The following is a 22837-nucleotide window of genomic DNA, read 5'->3' on the forward strand; positions in this document are numbered from 1 at the left end:
TATTTAGCATGCCTCATAGTTAATACATGTAACTACATGGTTTGGGTTCCCAGTATTCTACATGTGCTCCTGCAAATGGACCTGTGCACTTGGAGAGCTTCTTATTCCTAACTACCCTGACTCAGTAAGTGCTACACGCCAGTGCTCAGCTTTGTCCCTCAAGCGAGAAGCACACCTGAACATGCAACAGTTCTACAATGTCCTCCACTTAACTGGAAAGTACTCCATGTACCTTGTGTTTTCCAGAGCATTCTGGAAATCAAAGGCCAGCAGTAATAAGTGTACTGAGTAATAAAATGTTTCATTAAAATGATAACCAAGAGCCATAAATATTGAATATGTGAATGAAGTATATTTCTGTAAAGTAAGAGTGAAGCATGGAAGTGTTTGTTGGGGAGAATGCAGTGCTCCTCAGAGGGGGCTGTGACGACACCCTTTGTGTGAGTCAAGGCTAGCCTCATGGTTCTAGAGTGTAGCAGGCAGGCTCTCTATTCAGTTGTCACACATACTGGAACTGTGAGGTGGCCACTGCTACTATGATGCATTAGTATTTATGTCATACCTAATGGGTTTCTAAAGAATTCTAAATATCTCAACTTCCCTTATGATAGCAAAAATTTCAGGGCTAAGGCACCATGTCCTTGTAGCAAGCCTGTGTGACATGCATCGTGTGGCCCTAAGGCCTACACTATGACTTTGGCCTGGTTTACAATTCCTTCTTTTATACCTAGCCTAGCTCCTAGTACAGAAAACACTTTAGTTAGGAACACTACTCTGCCAAAGCCCTAAAACTCAACGGAGTGAGAAAGAGAATGTTCCCTTCACAAGGCTTCCTGTCAGGCCGAATGGTTGACTCGTTCATTTCCCCTTTCCTGATTCCATCTTCCTCAAAAAAACCAACTGCGGTAGAACTTTTCCTGAAGTGTCTTCTTGGACTCCCTATTGGGGCTCATGTGTCTCCTTTAGGGCTTAGCCTTAGAAGATCTGTGTCCCAGGCTGCATAGTTTGAATTGCCACTAGACTAGGATCACCGCCCCACCCCCATCGCCACATGCTCCTGCACCTAAAAATAAAAAATAAAAATCCACCCAACAGCACCAACTACAAATTGAAACCCCAAACTAGCTCTTCTAACATGCGCTTTGAAACAGGATGCTGCCTTCCTGGTGTGCTTTTGACTTCCGTGTACCTGGCTGAAGCCTCTTCCTTGCTGAGCTGATGTGCACTTTCAGTTGGCTCTCCTCTTCCACGGCAGTGGTTTGAAGAGAGCTGTCTCTCATGTGTCAGCATTCCCGAATGGGCTGTCATGTTGTTAAGTAGTTAAGCAGGTAGCCCATTCCAAGCCAGTTTTAGTATCCTGTTCTGAAAAAGAAACTCCATTTGTCATGGGCTTTTAATATCTCTTTCACTTTGAAGCTTTCAAAAATAATATTCCTATCCTTATACTTGTAGAATTTATAGCATAGAGAAATAATACTCTGTGTACGCTGTGATCTCGTACACCATGGTCCAGTCTTTGCTTATGTCACACCAGCACTAAATTGCTTGTAGAGAGGGTAGCCAGATGCTTCTCTGAGAACTCTAGAGCTTCTTCATTTGTCTTTTCTGCCTTAGCGGCCATCTGAATGTGAGGACGACAGCATGCCTACCGTGCACAACCTTGTTCCTATCATTAATGACCAGTCTCAGTACATTCATCATTTAGAAGCAGAAGTCAAGTTCTGTAAGGTAAGCTGCTCGTTAGGACCTAAGTGGATGTCAATCATACCTTAGATAGAAGTTTGCTATTTTTGGTTTTCATGTTTATTGCAATCCACTGAAAATGACTATTATGTGGTACTGCCCTTCATGCCACTTCTGACTGTTTATTTCCCCAGTCGTCCTGGTTAGTTGTTGTTGTTGTTGTTGTTGAATGCTGTATATGGTGTACCAAGTAATATCAACTAAGTTAAATAGCTGTTCTGGTTATTAGTTTATGTCAACTCCACCTAAAATAGGGTCCTCCAGAAAAGGGGAACCCTTTTGAGGAATTGCCTCCTTCAGATTGACTTATGAGTATGTCTGTGGGGCATTTTCTTATTAATGATTGCTGTGGGAGGGTCCAGTCCACTGTGGGCAATGCTATCCCTGCACAGGTGGTCCTGGCAAGCCACGTGAATCCTAATAGCCAGCCAGTGGGTGAGTCCTCGGGGGCTCGGCTGTAGCTCCTGCTTCCGGGTTCGGGCCTCGAGTCCTGCCCTGACCCCCTGTAGTGGTGGACTGTAATCAGGACGTGTGAGCTAAATATACCTTTTCCTCTCCCAAGTTGCTTACGATATTTATCACAGCATCAGAGGCCTAACTAGAACAGGCCTTTACAGTGAGCCTTTCTTTTTATGGCTAGAAGTTAAGTTTTTACAGTTTGCTTTCATTGCTAACATCTGGCTAAAATTTCTTCTGCGGTCTTGGAGTTGTCTCCCTTGCTGTCTTCAAGTTTCCCTGGAGAATCCTTGACAGAGATTCTGTAGGTTAATCTCTCCACTGTTACAAGGGAGCGCTGTTGGTGTGGGAAGGCTTAGAGGAGGCAAGGTGCTGTCTAATCCTGTGAGTCCCTTTTAAGGTTCACTGAGCCTGTGCCCTGGAGGGGAGGGCTGGGGTGGGGTAGGGTAGTGTGTTTGTTATTTCACACTCCATTTTGGTTTTAATACAGCCAGCGTCTATAGGTGCTTGAAAGTGTGTCTGCCCAAGTCAGGCCTTGTTACAGAGAACACAGGTGCCTGGGCATAATTCATAAATGCTGCCTGGCCCTTCATGACATGAGTGGACTGATTTTTCTTTACTTTGAGCACTTGGTAGCCATGGAATTAAAACCCTGAGGGTCCTAGATTTTCCTACAGTTTTAAAATCTTAAACAGATCCTCATTGAGCTTTAAACCATTAATCAATTATAATTTGGAGTTTTCTTCCTAAGTACTGGCTGCTGCAGAGGTTTTTATAGGTTTCTGCTTCAGCGTTGTCATTCTAAGCATGTTTTCTCCAATGTGGAGGGGCATTTTTTGTGTGTGACTTCATTTCTTTTACAGGTCTAAGAAGAATTTTGGTTTTCAGATTGTTAAAGCTTTTTATTAGAGAGATTGGGTTGATATCTCCCAAGCTTAATTACATGTCAGACTGAAAACTGAACTTCTGAAACTTATTTTTTTCAATGACATTTTAATTACAGATGTGCTTTTTCCCTAAAATAGGTAAAAGAAATCTATATATTACTTAAGTTTGTTATTATAGTAGTAATGAATATTAGGCTAAACATTTACACATTGCTATTTTTGAAATTTTTGTTTTCAGCAAATGAGGTGCCACTCAGTAGCTATGCACATTGTGACTTCCCTAATTCCTTATATTATATGATGCTAGACAAATGATGTATATAAGAATATTCAAACGTTATACTAGTTTACTTCATCCACAGTTCTTCTGGGTACCAGTTCATAGACACTGCGTATTTCTATGTCTTTGCCTCTCTCACCCTCCATCTAATCCTCATCCATTATTGACACTTAACCCTTAACATTTAGCATTTAACAAACATTATTGACATTTAACTTTTCATCAGTCTGCCTCACTTGAAAAAAGTCTTAGATAACCATTTTATATAAGACTTTTCTCTAGGTTTTGATTCTTTGAAGAAACAAACTTCCAGAAAAAGAACCCATTTGTGGTATGGCCACCAGTAGGCCTCCAACTGCCCATTAAGTAACCCAATATTAGATAGTGTTCCAGAACGGTGGGTTTCCTTTATTGCCTTAATATAATTGTATGTCAGGAATTTGGTGGTGTAAGCCTTCCATAATGTATGTCATGTTGGGTTCCATACTAATTAATATAAATATTGCTTAAAATGCCTTGATGTACTTTGATTTCTGCTTTTTATAGGATGAATTGTCTGGAATGAAAAATAGGGTGCAAGTAGTTGTGCTTGAGAATGAAAGGCTCCACCAAGAACTGAAATCTCAAAGGCAGGAGGAGACACTGCGGGAGCAGACGCTTCTGGATGCATCCGTGAGTGGCGCTTATAATCATGATCTTTTATTTTGATTGTTTCCTCCTACCCTTTCTCCCAGCTTTTCAACTGTGTCCAACCTTTTGATATAATATTGTCATCTACCAATATCATGCTCAAGGACTGTGAAATTGAGTTACAAAGAAAAAACCCACAAACAAACAAAAAAAACCCATAGCATTTTAAGTGAGTTGATGATTTTATGTTGGGCTACATTACATTCAAAGCTATTCTGCAGCTCACATGGCCATTGATGCGCAGTTTAGACATTCGTGGTCCATCTCTCCTTGAAGTTAAGTGAAAGTGCCATGCCCAGATTTGTGTGTGACAGAACATGTGTCTGGAGGCCCCCAATTTCTTCTCTGAGCATGCACTCGTGCCTTTTCCATATGGAAAGAGGAACTTATAAGCACAACATGTGTTCCACAGGAAGAACTGTGCTGAATCTAGAAATGGGTCAGAACCTTATCCTGATCTGTTGACTTTCTCCATGGTTTTCTTGAGCTCTAAGATCTCAGTCAGATGAGCAGCACTGTGTGATAGCAAGAGCACTGGCCTGAGGGTCTGAGACTTGGAGCCTGTTCTGTGTCTGTAAGTTTTGCTTTCTCATGGCACTTACTAAGTAGTCAATCAACCTGGCATGGCTGAACCTTATGGGTAGTTATTTCCTTTATTGATGGATTGAGACACTTTACCTTCTTCAGGGTCTACAGTTGGAGTTCCTGGGTTTCATTCCCTAAGAGTCACCAACATATTTCTCATCTGGTTGGATCCTAGAAATATAAGCTTCAAGTTGCTCTGAGACCCTAGGCTCAAACTTTGAAGAGTGGATCAGATGGTCTTTAGAGTCTGTGACACAAAGTTCTTGGAATTATGTTTAAATGTAATATTTTCTCATTACTTATCAAGGATACTTTTATACTAAAAGTGTTTTTCACACTTTCACCATGGGGTACAACTAATCCTAGCCTGTTCTTTGTGAGACAAATTCTACCCTCCATGGAAGAGTCTTGATGTTTGCTGGTTGCAGCTTACTTTGTCGTGGACATTGCTGTTTCTTGACTTAGGTGTCATTTGTAAATCAGCTCTGGGAAGAAGAGCATGTGAGTCTTGATGATGTCCTTATGTATCCTCTGATTTTGGTTTTGAAGCTCTCTTCCTTTAGCCTAACCCAGCATTTCTGGGTCCTGAGTTGTGTGTGTGTGTGTGTGTGTGTGTGTGTGTGTGTGTGTGTGTGTGTGAGAATTTGCTGGTGAGAAGCACCTGATGTGTTGACTTTGAAACTCATCAGTGGGCTGATGACTTGTGTCTACTTTGTTTTCCTGTGCTTATATTTACATTTGTGACAAGTTACTTACCCCTTGATATATAATTATGTTGAATCTTTATGTAATTACTGAGAGTGGTGATTAAAAATTTTATCTTAGTGCTTATAATTTTAATTTCAAAATTTAAAAGGTATCACTGTATAGAAAGTCCTTGGGAAAAGCTCATTTAAAGAATGCAGTCTTGTGCTTTTCTTATAATCACTTAGCAGTGAGTCAGTCATCCCAGTCTTCAATATTTATACAGTGGCAAATAAGTGGGAGAAGAGGAAGTGAAGTGAGAGAGGAAGTCAGACAGACAAGTGAGTAAGAGGCCAGGAGAAGTGAACAGTGTATGGGGAAGGAAGTGATGGTCACAGCACATCTGTCTTGCAGCCTGAGCAAAAAAGGAATTTGGCAAAAGAAAGCTACAGTCAGAGTCACAGAATAGTCAGGGTTCCAGAGAAGTGAAAACTGATGCAAGGACTGAAATGACTGATGAAGGTATGCCAGCTGGCCCTGTTAGCCTTCTGTGGCATCCACTGTTACAGAACAGTTGTCCCTGCTTCCTCCCAGGGTAGGTAAACAGATGTCTCACCAATGCATACTTGTTACTATGTTGGAATTAATATGAATAGAACTTATTGTTTTATTCATTATGTTGGTAAGCTAGGAATATTATCTTTCTCAGGCAAGAATATAGGCTTTTTCAGTGACTCAGATACTCACACTAAGTCTCAGCAATGCTGTTGGTTAATCTAAATGTAGATTTCCCAGTGTCCCACTGTCCTCTTATGTACATAACTGGAATTCTGTAGTAATAACTATCATTTGTCATGATGGCAAAGGTTTATATCAGGCACTGTATCAAGCCTATTATTTATCTTATATTATTTCAGTTTCACAATAGCCATACAAGGCAGGTGTTATTGTTTGTATTTTTCAGAGGAGAAAGTTGAAATATGTAGTAGTTAAGAATCCTAAATAACTGGTACACTGTTACAGAGCTATAAAGTGGTAAAGCAAGGACTGGAGCAGACTGTCTGACTCCTTGAACCCATTTACCTAACCTCATATTATGCTTCTTGCGTGCATATATTAGTAAGAGATGCTCGTATTGACCCAAGCTATGTTGTAGAAATGTTTCTCCCAGAGAGGAGAGAGTCTTTTCTGTTTCTCAGTGTAACCTCTGCATTTGCAGGCTAGCCAACAAGACTTGGAATCGCTGGCCTAGTTGATGATGCAAATATTATAGAAGAATGCTGATGGTTTTTTAAACTAAATTTATTCAGATTTTACATAATTCATCTTTAAAATATTTCTTAAATTCTCATGAAATTCCCCTTTCAGGAAAGCTTTCTCTGTAGTTAAAAAGTATAATAATAATCAAATATGTTACTTATTAGAGGTTTTGGCACTTATTCAAATATCTAGGATAGGATTTTTTAAGTGGAATGTTTCTGAGTCATTTTTGTTACTATGTTTCTGACAAAAAAAAGTGTTTTCAATGATTTTAAAGATTTAAAAATATTTGTTAAATACTATTCAAGTTTTTAAAAGCTATCTGTAGAAGACAAGCACTTATTTCTAAATAATAATATTTTAAATCATGAATCTGCAGTCTGTAGTCTATATACTTTAGCCAGCTTCTCTAGAGGAAACTAGTGCCTCGTCCTCCGTTGTCCCCAGAAGCAGCTGAAGAGCAGATCTTGTGAGAGGCGGTCCTGCTTCCACAGTGGGCTGTACACCTGCTGGCCTGGGACCTTCTTCCCTCTCTAGCTTCCTTTCCTTACCACCCTCTACTTACCTCTGTGGATTAGGGATGGCAAACTCGCAGTGAACACTCGTGCAGGTGCCAAGCTCTTTCCTACACCGAGTTCTCTTGGGAGGCAGCCTCTTTCTACACGGGTTTGCCGCCTAAATGACACACTAGGATCAAAACTTTTCCAGAAAACTAATTTGAATTTCTGATTGCTCTCAGCATCCCTTCTTTATTCTGGCTTAGTCCTAAGATGAGAGTCTTGTCATGTCTTTTGAGAACAACTGAGCTTTTCTCGGCTTGTAGAGCTATGATCCTGGGACACTCAGTTGTCACCAAAGTCACCCAAATCCAGTGGCTTTCAAGTTCTTGTCTAGTGAATTAGAAAAACGAAATGCACAGATCACAGAGGGTCAGTTTTGTAGAAAATGTTATTCTAGTTTGAAAGTGGGAGTGAGGGAAGAAGATAGAGTAGAAGAGAGGGGGACATTGATTAGGGACGGGAGAGGGAGACAGAGGGAGGGGGAGGGGGAGAGGAAGGTGGGGGGGAGAACACAGAAAACACAAAGCTTCTGTATAGCAGGAGGAGTCCTAAAATAAGGAGCCATCAAACCATCGAACTTCTGGTCTGGAGCCTTTTAAAGAATTTACTGCAGAAACTGGAGTAAACTGTGAGGAGGGGGCTGAGATGGTCAGTCTGTTGACCATCTGTGCACACCTGTAGTCTAGAGCCTACCTTCTATACTGCTAATGTCTGCTTTGATCTTGTCTTCTCTCATTAGACTGTAAACTCCTTGGATCTAAGCTTGGTCATTCTTATTTTTATGTTCCAAGTAATCAGCAGTTTTTTCCTTTTAAAACATAATAGTTGGTAGACATGTGTCTGAACACAGTAGGTGGTATACACATGTCTGAACACAGTGGGTGGTTTACATATGTCTGAACACAGTGGGTGGTATTTACATGTCTGAACACAGTAAGTAGTATACACAAGTCTGAACACAGAAGATGGTATACACATGTCTGAATACAGTAGGTGGTATATACATGTCTGAACACAGTAGGTAGTTTACACTTGTCTGAACATAGTAGGAGCTATGCACGTGTCTGAACACAGTAGGTGCTGCACACATGCTTGTATTAAACTGAGTGTGAAAGACAATGGAATAGATTATCAGCACTGCTCTAGAGTGTGGGTGACTACCTACAGAGTTGTATGGCACTGGGTATATATTTCAGTGTTTGGGGGCATCTCCTTCTTTATGACCATTGCCTCCCAACGTGAGTATTGCAGCACTCCTTAGTGCACACATGTATTTTCCAGACCTTTAAGTTGCTTGTCTCCTTGAATGTTTAAAGCAGCGATTATAAATTGATGCTAGGTTCATAAATATTGGCCAACTAGGAGCCAGTATTTAGTAGTATTTTAAACAAAGAACCATAACCTGCCTTACCTTTAATTCTGTGGTGATGTGGATTTCTACTCCTGCATGGTAGTAGCTGTTTCTATTTGCTTCTGACAGCTATTTATCCTGTCCTCCAACACTCCATTTTGAGTTCCTGACATGTATGGTACATCTCACTTCTGTTTATGCCACATGTGCTCTATTTTTCTTTACCTGTACTGATGCTGATAATGGCACCCAGGCCTTCCTTGTGCTAGCCAAGGGCTCTATGACTGAGATACACCCCCACTCTATTACCATTTTTGCTAAAGAAAATATGCTTTTGGAAAGATGGGGTGCATGCTGGTTTAGGATATGATGGGGTAAAACACTTGTTTTTCTCTATTCATAAGAGTTCCAACATACATTGTTTGGGTTTCTTTTACTTCTGCAATTAGGCATCTAATGGTTTAATTCTGTTCTTATTCTAGCAGCCCAGTGTAGGTAGCGGGTCCACAGGTTAAGGGCTTGCTCCAATAAGCTGACCTATTTTAGAGTTCAATCACAAGTAATAGATCTGCGTGTGGCTGAGAATTCTGTCTGTCTTGGCCACAAATTGAGGATTTCCCAGCTTCTTTCTTCACACTTGCCAGTCTGTTTTAACAACTCATAACAATTGGCGAGATGCTTTTTCCTGTTCTTGCTGGCTTATTTTAAAGGACATTATAAGGACCCCGGCCGATCAAGGAGATGGAAAGCTATGGAGTGCGAGATCCAAGATGTTCCTAAGTACAAGAGCTTGTTTCCATGGAGCTGAAGTGTGCCACCCTTTTTGCACACTGATGTGTTCACCAACCCAGAAATCATTCAAAGCCCCATCATTTGGGATTTTAAGAAGGCTCCTTACATAGCCATGGGTGATTAAATAGTTTGCTAGTGACCAAACAAACCATCAGCCACTGGCAAGCCAGTCTCCAGTCTCTCATCCCCAGAGAAGAAGGATGCTAAGAGTTCCAGTCTTTTAATAAGGTGTCTGGTAAATCCTGCCCCCTTCTTGAAGCCATGAGAAACCCAAGTCATCTTATTAGCCTAAAAGGCCTCATCACTTATGGTTATGTAGGTCTTAGGAATCCCTGTAGCAGGAGCTATGAGCTCATACCAAATATCGTATCAAAATATGGTCTTATCACTCAGAAAATGGCAGGAGTTTTAAAAGCACTATCAGGAAGCCAGAGCAGAGAACATCTATGTATCTCTTATTACATAAAAAGCATAAATACTGCAGCCAGATTCTTAGGGTTCAAATCCTCACACTCTATCTTTGTGACCTTTAGCAAATCATAAAGTATATAAAACATGTCTAACATTTTTTTCCACTATGGCTATTAGCCCCTCTGGAATATGGAAACTAAAAGACTGATTGAGAGTGAGTTATCAGTTTGTAGAGTGTCTGCTTTCTGAGGAGAATGTTGACTACATACACAGGCACCCTGGCTTCTCTCTGGATGTTTGGTTCTTCCCTGCACATGTGGGCACTTGGCCCTGCACTCCCGTTGTGCAGCATAGCCCTAGTAGCAGGAGCATGCAGAGAGCGCTGACTTCCAGCTCAGCGGGCATGCTTTCCTCATGAGGGGGAGACTTGCTTCCATTCATAGTCTGCATGTTTATTTAATGGTGAATGTCAGCTGCAACTAATGGTGCATTTTATTTTAGGGAAACATGCAGAATTCCTGGATTAAGACAGGAGAAGATTCTAGGGTGGATGAAGCTGCAAAGAGACCATTTTCTCATGGTGATGCCGAAACTGGCAAAACTGCATCCCCTGGTGATGCTGACAAATGGAAGTTAGAGCTGGTGAGTGTGGGGCGCTTGCTCTTGTGCATCTCATTTCACTCTCTTGGGCGTACACCTACAAGTAGAGCTGCTGCTTACACACTTGGTCCTCACCTTGGCTCCTTGGACCTAGTCACTTCCACCCGCTCTTCAGCTCGCCAGTGCTCTGTTCTGCCTGCTCGCATCCACTCTCGACCCCCTCTGGTGGATTTGTCATGTCAGTTTCTGAATTTTTTCTGTTCTACAGTTATTCTTGGTTCCTTTTTTAACTTTGCGAGCTTTCTCTACTTCTTTGGCTATGCCTCTCCTTGCTCTTTGGGTGCATTTAAGGCAGTTGTTCATAACCTTTTTAAAAGTAAATATGATGTCTGTTTTCTCAAAGATTTTTCTTTTCAATTTATCCTGTTCATGACCCTACAACCTTGATTCCTCAACTTTCCCAGAGAGTTGAATATATTCATATCTGCAGTCATTGTCTCCTATTCCCCTTTAACACCTGGCAGTGAGTCCAGCCTGCTCATTTTAAGGTTGCAAGTGATCTATCTGTCTCATAGCAGTGATACCGTTTGTACCAGTTCAACAGGTCTTCCTTAACATCCCTACTGAACAGCATAATGTACATTCATTAAAGTACTCGAAGGTTTACAGCCCAGTGATTTGTCTCTTAAAGAGCACTCACAAAGTTATCTTCTGAATCAAGGTTTTTTCAGTGGTTCTTGTACTCCACAGTCTTTTCCGGGCTCCTGCCATCCACTGACTTTTCATTCTGTAGCTAATCACCATCCTGACTTTCACGAACACATTACTAAACAGTCTACTTGAATCTTGTCAATTAAAAAAATGTTATATAGATGGACTCTTACAATGGTTTGTATTCTTTCATATAGCCCCATTCCCTCTCCTTCTTTCTCTCTCTCCATCTCCTCCGCCCCCTTCCTCTTCTAAATTTAGTTTGGCTTTTAGAGACAGGGTCTCATATAGCCCTGGGTGGCCCTGAACTCACTGTGGTGCCAAACCTGTCTTTGAACTCAGTCCTCCTGCCTCTACTTCTCAAGTGCTGGGATTATGTGTGTGTCCCAACAATTTATCTGTCATTCCCACCATTGCATTTCTAGATCTGTCCGTGTTACTGCATGTAGCAGAAGTGTGTCTGTTTTCACTGAGGCCCACTGGATGACTGTACACAATTAACTTACCTAGTGTTGGATATTCTCTGAGTGTTGCTGCAGAGAACATGCATCATGCCTGTGGCACTCACCTCACACAGTCTTGGTCGGAGGCTACGTCCATGTTCAACTTGAATATCAGTGACTGTCTTTCCAGTCATTCTTTACTAGTTTACTCTGTTAGCAGTGGCACAGGAGTTTCCCGATGCGCCACAACCGTCTTTAAATGTTGTTGGCGTCTTTCTGATAAATCTATGTGCATTTGCTTGGGGTGTTTGGTTTTTTATGTGTTTGTTTATTTCATACGAGGTCTGTCTGTGTAGCCTAAGTTAGTCTGGAACTCACTATGTACCCCAAGCTGTCCTTGAACTTACGGCAAACCTCCTGCCCCAGAGTGCTTCTGGTCCTTATTCTGTTACAGTGACTTGATATGTTGATTTGGGGGAGTTCTTTATGTATTCAGGTCAAGGCCTTACACACACACACACACACACACACACACACACACAGAGAGAGAGAGAGAGAGAGACAGAGAGAGAGAGAGAAAGAGAAGGGGGAGACACACACACACACACACACACACACACACACACACACACAGATTTTACTACTTAAAGTAAGGTTGAAGTCTCACTAAATGGCTTGTTTTGTTTTTGTGTTTGTTTTTTTGAGACAAGTTTTCTCTGTTATACAGAGCCCTAGCTGTCCTGTACTCTCTCTGCAGACCAGGCTGGCCTCAAACACACAGGAATCCACCTGCCTCTACTTCCCGAGTGGTGGGATTAAAGGCATACGCCACCATGCCTGGCTAGTGGCTTACTTTTTAATTCTTCTGATAGCTAATTGCTGTCTTTGGTTACAAAGATTTCATTGCTTATCAATTGTATAGTGCTTTCTGTGTCTTTAAAAAGTCTCATTTTACCTAAATGCAGGATGTTATCCTAAAGTGTTTTCTGGAAGCACGGGGATCACATTTTATTTTTCTCGTGTGTTTATCAATACATCAGAGTTCTATTTACTGGAAAGGAGGTCTTTTGCCCTCACGGTTTATTTTTTGCATTTTGTTTTTGTGGTTTTGAGGGTTCAGCCAAACACCTTTCACACACTGTACGGTGAGCCCACTCCTGGGAAGCCTCCCCCACGTCAGTGTACCTTTCTCTTAGGTTAGGAGCGGCTCTGCTTCTGTTCCATTGTGCTCGTACACTAAGCTGCCTTGATTATTATAGCCTGAATCAGGTAGACCATGTCTTCTGGAATGTTATTCTTTTTTTGGGGGGGGGTTTGGTTTTTTCGAGACAGGGTTTCTCTGTGTAGCCTTGGCCATCCTGGACTCACTTTGTAGACCAGGCTAGCCTCGAACTCACAGCGATCCACCTGCCTCTGCCTCCCGAGTGCTGGGATTAAAGGCGTGTGCCATCACGCCCGGCTGGAATTTTATTCTTTTTCCAAAATTGTATCTTTATTATTTTGGCCTCTTGCATTTCCAAATATATTGAGGAGTTTGATTTAAATTACCTTTTTAATGTATACGTTATTGGGAATTGATATCCTTATAATACCATTTCACTCATCCTCGTGGAACTGTATACAACTCCAGTTACTTAAGGCATCCTTGATTTTCATTAGTTTTTTTTTTCCTTTGAGATGCTAGGAATCAAAACATGATCCATGCACAGCTAGACAAAGCACTGCACTGCTCAGCTATAGCCCAGGATGCCCTGGAGCCTGCCTGCTCTATCCCAGGCTGGCCTAGATTCTGGCCTTAGAACATGCGATCTTCCCACATGTACCTCTGGAGTGCAGTATAGAGAGAGTATCCCACCATGCTTGGCTGTTTGCAGGTTCTCCGAATAAAGGATGCCCAAAGACGTGGTGTCTTTAGATCCTGTCCTGGAAATCGCCCTTCAAGCCTTGACTTATGCTCTAGGAAGCCTAATGTATTTCTTTTGGCTGGACTAGGAAGCTTTGCATCTTTAATTCTCTTTTCCTTCCTGTTTATCACAGTGCCTTTCTGTTCCTTGCAAGAGTAAGCTCTTGCTGAGGTTTAAGGTACCCTGTGTAGATACTTAAAAAGTGCTTGTTAAGTGATAGATTGTTTACAGAGTCAGCTTTCAGATGGGTGGCCATTTGGGTTTCCATGGTAGGCATTAAACTCTTAGCCTTTCCCATCGAGTATATGTGTATATGGCAGGCCAGACATGCTTCACTTACAATGGGGATTCCGATAAGGTTTCAGCTTTACCACCATGAACCTACTAAGTGACAATCAGCTTTCTGCAAAGTCACTCTTTTAAGGATAAGACCCGATATGTACAGTTTTGAATGAAAATAAAAGTTGTAGGCAGTCACTATTTTGGGAACTAGAGGTTCTTTATTGATATTCACCTGATAATCATGACAGCAGAGTTAGAGTAAGCTAGTGTAAACGTCCCTGTAGCCCTGATTTCCTGCTGGGTAAGAGAAAAAAAACTTGAGTTAATATTTAGAATTTTTTTAAAAATTAAAACAAGAGATGGCAAAAATGTGCTTTTCTGCCCTGTTCCACAGGACAGGCTGAAACTCACATACGAGGCGAAGAGTGACCTTCTGGAATCTCAGCTGATGCTTCTGAGGTGAGGTGAACCTATCCATTCCCAGATACAGCAAACGCATGGGCTACTTGAGGCAGAGCTACAAGGGTTCTCCAAACTAAAATTACTTGACATCACTTCATATGTAGTATAAAAAAAATGAATCAAGCACTCCCATGATTCAAAGTTGTGGTAAAATTTACTGAGATATCATGTGTCAAGTGTCTCTCTCCTCTTTGTCCCTTCTGGTTAATACCAAAAGTGGCACTAACAGTTCTCTCCGTGGCTTCGTTTGAAAGTGCTGTGCTTTTTCTGGACTTAGCCTAGAATCTTTTCACTTTCTTTTAGGAAAGAGTTAGTTGAATATCAGAAAAACTGTGAAGATCTTAAGGAAAGATTGAAGCATAAAGAGTCTCTCCTCGCTGCTAATGCGTCCAGCCGTGTGGGTGGCCTCTGCTTGAAATGTGCTCAGCATGAGGCTGTTCTTTCCCAGACCCACAGCAACGTGCACATCCAGACTATTGAGACACTGACTAAGTAAGTATGCACCACGCATCGTGTCCGGAGCCCTTGCCAGTGGAGGATACTGTGTCTCTAAGGGGCATTGTGTCCCTTCATCTCATGCTAAATCACATGCAGATTTTAGATGCTTCCTTCGCTGTAGCTTTCGTGAAGAAAGAATGGCTTTGGTCTGGTCTGCCAGCTGTGGGTAACCGTGTCACTGAACAACTCATTTTATTTCTTAGTTCAAATCTCACTTGAAGTAAGAGACTTGAAATAGAAAAGCTTCACGGGTCACCCAGTGCAGTGATCCTAGCCTTAACGCTATCCTTCATAAAACTGAGTGATGTGAACTCCCTGGATTGCCCCGTATCTTGGATTTACTGTGTGGTTTAGGCAGAATGGGCTATCAGCACATCTTCTTCATGTACCTGTTGCAAAGGAAATTATGATTTAATGGGAGGAGGATACAGTTGTCAGGGCATTGGCAGATGGAGCCTAAGTTGGGAGCAATTCTAAAGGAGCTTTTGTCCAAGTTCTCACCAAGGCTGAAGTACTGCCATCCTCTCTGTACATCTTTTGATCAAGTTTCACTCCCCTGGGGGAAGTCTTTTTTTCTGTAGAATTTCATTCATTAGAAATTGAAAGTTATTGGTTATTATAGGATTCAGTGCTGGTCTGCTGTCTGTGCTTTCCTGTGTTTGTTACTCTTGTCCCTTCTCTGTCTGCTTTGCTCATTCCAAAAGCACAAACAGCATCCATTGCAAAATTATTCCGTCACTGAGTCCTGCCCACGTGGTCCTCAGTTGCCTTTAAGCTTCCTTCCGTAGTTTTAGAATACATCACGTCCACTTGAAAGCATCACTGATGTTTTGTGCATTGTTTCCGCTCTGGGTCTTGTCCGAGTACCTGGCCCTGGGTGGGCACTCAGCCGTCATGCTGCTTTTCATGTGATTGCTTACCAGTCTGAGATCCTGGAGTCAGAATTGGTGTGCAGACGTGCAGTGACTACGATCACTAAAGGCAGACAGATCTTGCTTTGTGTCTTGACCTGTAGACACTTTGCTTCATTGCTCTGAATGGACTACTCTGCTACTTGGGGGAAATATGCTCCTTTGTGGGGTTTTTACCAATGCAGCTTAACCTTATGACCAGGAGCACTGGGTTTTGGAGCAGACTGCCTTGGACGCATACTCTAGTCCTTCTACTGTTTTGCTGTGTAATTTCACTAAAGCTAGTTAACCTTTCTGGGCCTCTGTTTTCTCACTTTTAAAATGACACTAGGTATTTTGAACAGTAGTTGAGATGATAGCTGAGATATATGTAGGCACTAAATACCAAAGCCTCTGTACTTCACAGGGTGTCAGGAGGCTATGGCTCTGGCGACTGACTTGGACACATAATTAATGCCAGTACAGATGACTGGTACTTGATCAGCAGTGGTGGTCTTGATTGTGTCAAATATATTATTAATTGTTATTAAAGCTTTTATATATATTCAATAAAGCAAACATATATATGTAATATTTTTCATACCCAAATAGTATATAGTGAATGTTTGTTATTTGACAAAGTCTGAGCTAGGCAATTGGAAATAAAAATAAAAATAAAAACAAGCCAGTCTCCTTTGTGGTGGCACACACCTTTAATCCCAGCACTCCGGAGGCAGAGGCAAGTGGATAGCTGTGAGTTCGAGACCAGCCTGGTCTACACTGCAAGTCCAGGATAGCCAAGGCTAAACAGAGAAACCCTGTCTTGAAAAACAAAAAAAAAAAAAAAAAAAGTGCATTTTTCTGAGGCAGGTATTATCATGCTGATTTATAATTTGGGAAGCAGTAGCTAAGAGAAATTAAATTTTTCTTTGTATTTGAAAAAAAAGAATAGAACTGTACTTTATAAAATTGAATTATGTATAAAGAGACAAATGTGATTAAGATTATATAAGTATTAGAGGTAAACTGGTAACCTTGTACTTGTGTCCTAAGCATGACATGCAAAAGTGAAAGTCAAAAACAGCAAAAAAATTTATTCCCTTGATCTATTAAAAAAATTAACACATGGGCACTGAATGTGATAGTCCACACCTATGGTGACAGCACAGGCTAAAGCAGAGGACTCTAAGCCAACTCAAACTACATAGCAATGTCCTGTCTCACAGAACATGAGGTTGGATATGTATCACAGTAGTGTGACAGTGATCTAAGGCCCAGGGCTTGGTTCCCAGTAGTATAAAATAATTTTAATTGATTAATTTAAATTTACTTAAAATAAAATATTTCAAATTATAGCAAAGATTGGGAAAATACTTGCCATGTATAACTAATAGTACAGTATATATGTAAGTAGTTTTGAAATAAGACATGGCAAACTGTCTAGTTGCACTGTGAGAAAGGAAAAGGAACTGTAAGAGAGGAGTCAGTATATGAGGAGTTATTCACTCAATTTGTATTTAAGGAAATTCAAGCTAAGAAAAACCTAATCTTTTGGGCTGGTGAAGATTAATGATGACTGATTCCAGTGAGGCCAAGATTAACTAAACACGTTTCATGCTGGGCTAGGAGCACTATGAAATTAGCACGGCTACTTTGCAGAGTGGTGCAGCACTATCTGTTAATATTTAATTTATGCATTATAGTTTCCTACGAAGAAAAACTCACATGTGCGCACAGGAGCGCATGCACAAAGAATGTGTCTGTGGCATTATTTGTAATGGTATCAAAGCCCGAGTGTCCTTCAAAGGGAGTAACTAAACTGTGGTATGACTTATGGAAGGATATGGGGCTGGAGAGATGGCTCGGCCAGCAAGGCTGCTGCTTTCTGACAAACTAGATGATCTGAGTACGATCCCTGGGAGCCCACATAGTGGGAGGAGTGAAGCGATTCCTGCAGGTTGTCCTCTGACCGCCACAGGGGTCCTGTGACACATGCACATGTAATACACACACACACACGCACATATACTCACACGGATGCAAAGTAATTAAATGTAAAAAATTAAGAATTGTATGCCCACCCACATACACAGTTCACATAAACTTGCACATACACATACACACACATAAAGACGTGTAGAGGACCTGTGTGAACTAATGTGAGACTAACTCTTAAGTAAATAAAACTACTAAGGGTAACACTAATGCAAAACCATTTGATTTTCTTGGTCAAATATAGTATTAGATATTTTCTCTAGGTTAATAAATGTATGTAGAAAGAGATTTGAAAGAATACACACCAGATATTTAACAGTGGTTAACACTGGAAAAGTAGAAAAGGGCCATTAGAATTCAAGATTGTTTCACACAGGCTTTAATCCTATTGGTAACTAATTTTACACAGAGATATGATTGACAAATAAAAATTAAGACAATATTTTATATTAAGTAGATTTCCAAGGCAATTTTAACTAGTTAGTCTAGTAAAATCAGTTCACAAATAAAATCAGCATATACCCCCTATTACGTTAGCCTGTGAAAAATGTGTCAGACGGAGGTTACAGTGTTTATATTGATTGAATGTCTGGCTTCCATTTAGAAATTAGATTCTTGTCAGTTCTGAATTCTGTTTTCGTTATCATAAATTCGATTTCAGCTTCTGTAAGGAAGTGCCAGCCTTCTTAGTTCCCGTTCCTGCTCTGTCAGCCAGTGTGGCTGTATGCTCTGCCTCAGCAACAGAACAGGGTGAAAGGCTTCTGCTTTGCTTATTTTTATGGATTTTTTGGGGTTGTATGGCTCTCTTTGTCTAAGCTAGTATTTAGACCTTTCCAGCTTATTAATGTGCAGTGCTGCCTACTGAGCACAACACTGACTTTGAAAAGCAACCAGCAGGTCTTGAGTTGGGTTTCTAGTTCTGTGTATATAAAGTCAGTACATGCTACATGGCCTTAATGTAGGATTTGAAAATTGCACCTTAAATATATTAACCCAAAAGAGTTTGCCAGGGCCTTTTTAAAAAGTGGCCTTGTGAAACTGCTTGTCACTGACTCATTCCACCCTGCAGCAAGTACCATTTTGGGTCTTTGATTCAGGAGTGACCAGTGTGATGACAAGAAGGGAATGAGGCAGAACATGGGAGCCAGACCACCCACGCACTTGTGGTGGTTATATCAGGTACGTGGGGATTTGCAGTGAGTAACTTAGATTTGTTGATCTTGGTTGTGTTTTTAAGTTGATTTGAATTTTTCTGAATTCCCTTCCACTTGGGCTGCTTCGTGCTGTGAAGTAGGTCAAAGTAACATTAGCTTCCTCTAGTCTTTCTTAATGATCAAATGTGGTGGTTATCAAGGTGGTAGTTCAAAATTCTTCAGAGAAATCCTATTTTCATTTTTTTTTTTAAGGAGAAATGATTCCCATAGTGCTGTCCTGGGATTTTGGTCCGTTTTGTGGTTATCCGCAGGCTCCTGTCCAGTTGGCTTTGAAAACGGTAGCAGGGAGCTTTCCAAAAATGAGGAACAAAGAAAGGGTTCATCAGCCTCATAGACTTTCCTCAAAAACAGTAGTAATACTGCTTCTTTAAATGATGCTCATTGTAATGTTTGAAATAGACAATGACTTAAAGCATCATTTCCTGGTTACTGATCAAGACAAAATTGAGGTAGATCCCTTAAAGCAACCCTTTCCTCTGTGTGCTTACACACAGTTGAAGTTGTTCAGGGTCTTTGCCTGGGTTTCCCTGCTCTTGACTGTTGTACTAAGTTCCTGATGTCCACTCACTGTGAGGGCTAGCATAGGCCTTTCCAGTGCAGGGCTTCCAGGTGTGTTCTGCATGGTGTCTTCAGCCCTAACTGCTCCACCTGGCTGTGGAGTAGTTGTGGTGAACACCATGTGGCTGGCTCAGCTTCCCCAGGAAACTCCCTGGCTGAGTCCCCAGAGTCATCTGTGAGCTGTTCTTAAGTGCTTGCTGAGCTTTGCCTTAGAAGATGATGTCCCACTGTGTCCCACTGTCCTCAGGCCTAACAGTAGGTTTGCCCTCTGGACACATCTTCCGGGGCAGGATGCAACCAGGCTACCTACCATGACTGCTTCACATTTCTAAATAACAGAGCCAGTGGTCTTGTCAGATGCAAGAGAAACTGTGGGGTGAAAAAATGGGAGACCAGCTAAGAAAGTGACAGGCAAATGGAGATGGGGTAGAAGGAAGCAAGGCTCTCACTGCAAGGCCTGGGACGCCACCCAGAGCTTTGTTTCCTGAGTAAATGAGGGGAGCAGAGTTGAAACACAGTCAAAGATGTAGCGGCTGAGTGTAGGCTCCTAAACTGCCAGGGTGGCTCTCCATAGCCTCCCTGTGGGCATGGAGAGGAGCTGGAGTGGGCCAGTCTGATCTGTGCAGATGTTCAGTTTTGCCATGTCCTCAAAGATGATTTTAATGAAACATCTTTGTTTGGGCCTCATCTTTAATGATTTCCTATGGCTTAAGAGTTGATGGATTTGCCTTCTTAAAGCATCTTGACCTGGAAGAACTAACTTTTACTTTGGTCTTCTAGATAATAACTTGACCGTTGCCATTTGAGTCTCACAACACCATGACTGAGGAGCTTTCTGAAGCCTTCCTGTTGTGCCTGTCCTTATCCATACACTTGGGCTTTTCATTTTTTTTAAATGTGGAAAAGTAGTAGACTCAGTGTGTGTGTGTATGTGTGTGTGTGTGTGTGTGTGTGTGTGTGTGTGTATGCGTGTGTTTGAGCACGCATGCATGCATGGCACACATGTGAATGTCAGAGAACATCTTTCAGGAGTTGTCTAACTCCTACCAGTAGGTTCTTGGGATCAAAATCAGTTTGTCAGTCTCAACAGCAAGCCCTTTGCCCTCAGTGAGCCATTTTACAGGCCCCATACATTTGCTTGTCTTGTCATTTATTTTGTTGAGCATCTACTATGTGACAAATACTACTCCTGATAGAGGATGCCCTGAAAATAAGCTAAGTGGATTAAAGATGTCCCCCATGAGAAGCTGGTCTGTTGGAGCTTGGCCTTGTGGTGCCTGTTAACCTGTTTGGCACACATTGAGCTGCTCTACATTCTCTTTGGAGTTGGGAACCTTCTCTTTGAGAAGCTGTAGTATCAGGGCACATAGAGGATGTCATTGAGTTACAGCGTTTGCTATTCAGCAACTCTCAGATACATAGGGACGCGACCATATAATTGATCTGTGATTCTTAACTGATGATTTTCTTCTAGAATGATAGGCCCTTTGGGTTGTATGTCCTGTGAAGCTAATTCCCCTTTTATGTTATTTAGACTTTTTTTTGGAAACTCAAATAAGTACAAATTCTATTTTGCTTGTATTCAATTTATTTTTTATCTTAGTTAAATCTGCTTTTGGGTTTTCCACTTTCCACATAATTATGCTTCATAATATTCAATCACAACAATTTACTGTTTTTTATTTCATTTAGAATAAAAATTAAGTAATTTTCATCAATTAAAACAAATCAGGAAGCTCATCATAATTCCATGAATTTTATGCTATTTGTAACAATTTGTTTTTTAACAAAAAGAGATTTCATGAATGTGTTTGGCATTCCTTGTTTCTTAAAATGTGGCTATTTTCCAGATACCACAGATAGTTTAAATTCTTTTCTTCAAGAGATTTGTGAAATGGAGTCATTGGTTAGTTTAGAAGGGTATTCAAACTCAGTCTTTGTGATCTTCCAAAATCTCTTTAATGCTTGATTTTTCTGTTTTTATTCCGGTTGGTTCTTTTCTGACAGTTTAGAATCTGGCAGTGCAAAGCAAACTGTAAGCTTCTATTTCAGTAGATTTGGTGTTGCACTGGAAAGTTGATCATGGTGACAATGTAGACTATGGCATGAGTGCAGTCCTGGGTGCTTTTCACTTTGCTTTGTATGTGTAGAAAATGTCCTACCTCATCTTTCTCTTTGGTCTCATGGGTATGTAAATTAAAAATTTTTTATTTTGCATATATGTGTGTCAGCTTGTCTGCATACATGCAGATGGCTGTGGCAGCTATGAAAGTGGCACTGGGTCCTGAGGACCAGAACTTACAGCTGGTTGGGAGCCACTTAATCTGGGTGCTGAACCCAGGTCCTCAGGAAGAGCAAATTCTCCTACATGAGCTGTCTATCCAGCCCCCTCTACTGGGGGGTTTTATACAGTGATAAGTTTCAGAACATTCTGAGACTTCGATACAGAATTTATTTAACCTATGAAATTGGATCCTTGCTATTTTACACAAAACTAGGATTCTGCTTTCTGCTCCCAATAAGCAGCTCAGCTTAATGGACCATCTGAGACTCATTTAGGAGTGGGCGAAGCTTGCCCAGGAGCAAAACCAGTGGCCACGGTTTTGTTAAAGTTGAGTGTCTTATGTGTAAGCAGAGAGCTTGAGGGGTTCCATAATATTACCCACGGAAATAAAAAGAACAAGAGAACAAACTGTGATTTTTGTTTATAACTAGCTGAGAGAATTTAATTGGGAGAGAAGAAAAAAAACGAGTCCCCTGAGAAAGATGCAAAAGGAAGTGTTGAAGCGAGTGAGAGTAGACACCATGGCACAGCCTTTGAGCCCCGTTCCTGTGAAGGAGGGAGACCATGCTTTTTCTTCAAATTGCAAATCTTTCACCCCCAGTACCTTGTTGGAAAAGCTTCCCTTGATGTGTTGCACCATCTTCTGAATGTGGTTATTTTTCCCAGCTCCCCACTTCCTTTTTCTAAGTAACGGGTTCTTTACTCCGTGGTCCTACATGTGCCAGCTCGTTCCACAGAGGGTATTGTCACATGCAGATGTGGTCCTACCATGAATCCTCAGTCTTTCTGGCACTCGGCCTGCCACTCGCCAAGGGAGGACAGAGGGTCATTCTTTGGATTGTGCTTAATACATGCTGAGCAGGCCCCCCCATAGCAGTTCTTCAGTGCACACGAATGCTTTCCTTTCTTCTGACTTCGGAGTTCCTGATCACATGGTCACTTCTCATTCGGGGTGCTCTTTTGTGCTGACAGAGAAAGGGATGACTTAATGTCTGCGCTAGTTTCTGTGCGGAGCAGCTTGGCAGAAGTGCAGCAGAGAGAGACAAGTGCCTACAAACAGGTGAAGCATGCTGTGCAGATGACCGAGGAAGCCAACTTTGAAAAGACCAAGGCAAGTCTAATGGGTGGGAATCGATACAATACACAGCTGTTTTCCTCATGTATATTTCTTATATTATTTTTCATAATTAAAGTAATTCCGAACACACACAAACAGATGCCAGTCCACTAATGTTGACTTGTCTAAATTAAACAACCTTGCCATTTGGAGGATTCTTATTCTTCTGCAAATATGTCT

At 41.3% G+C, this 22837-nt stretch overlaps 1 protein-coding gene across 2 annotated transcripts in view; it reads left to right on the plus strand.

Moving 5' to 3' along the window:
• The window catches only part of Sdccag8 (SHH signaling and ciliogenesis regulator SDCCAG8), a 202186-nt gene that overhangs the window by 12800 nt on the left and 166549 nt on the right, over positions 1 to 22837 (plus strand). Inside the window, exons 4-9 of one of the 2 annotated variants that reach the window (XM_051147966.1) lie at positions 1615 to 1728; positions 3913 to 4038; positions 10201 to 10341; positions 14034 to 14098; positions 14405 to 14593; positions 22513 to 22651. In XM_051147966.1, coding sequence (XP_051003923.1) covers positions 1615 to 1728; positions 3913 to 4038; positions 10201 to 10341; positions 14034 to 14098; positions 14405 to 14593; positions 22513 to 22651 — 774 coding nt within the window. Of the gene's footprint in view, positions 1 to 1614; positions 1729 to 3912; positions 4039 to 5662; positions 5921 to 10200; positions 10342 to 14033; positions 14099 to 14404; positions 14594 to 22512; positions 22652 to 22837 lie in introns of those variants that run through there. The other variant, XM_051147965.1, reaches the window with a different exon arrangement.

This window comes from Acomys russatus, chromosome 6 (genome assembly GCF_903995435.1).
Source record: "Acomys russatus chromosome 6, mAcoRus1.1, whole genome shotgun sequence".
In the NCBI taxonomy this organism is placed as follows: Eukaryota; Metazoa; Chordata; class Mammalia; order Rodentia; family Muridae; genus Acomys; species Acomys russatus.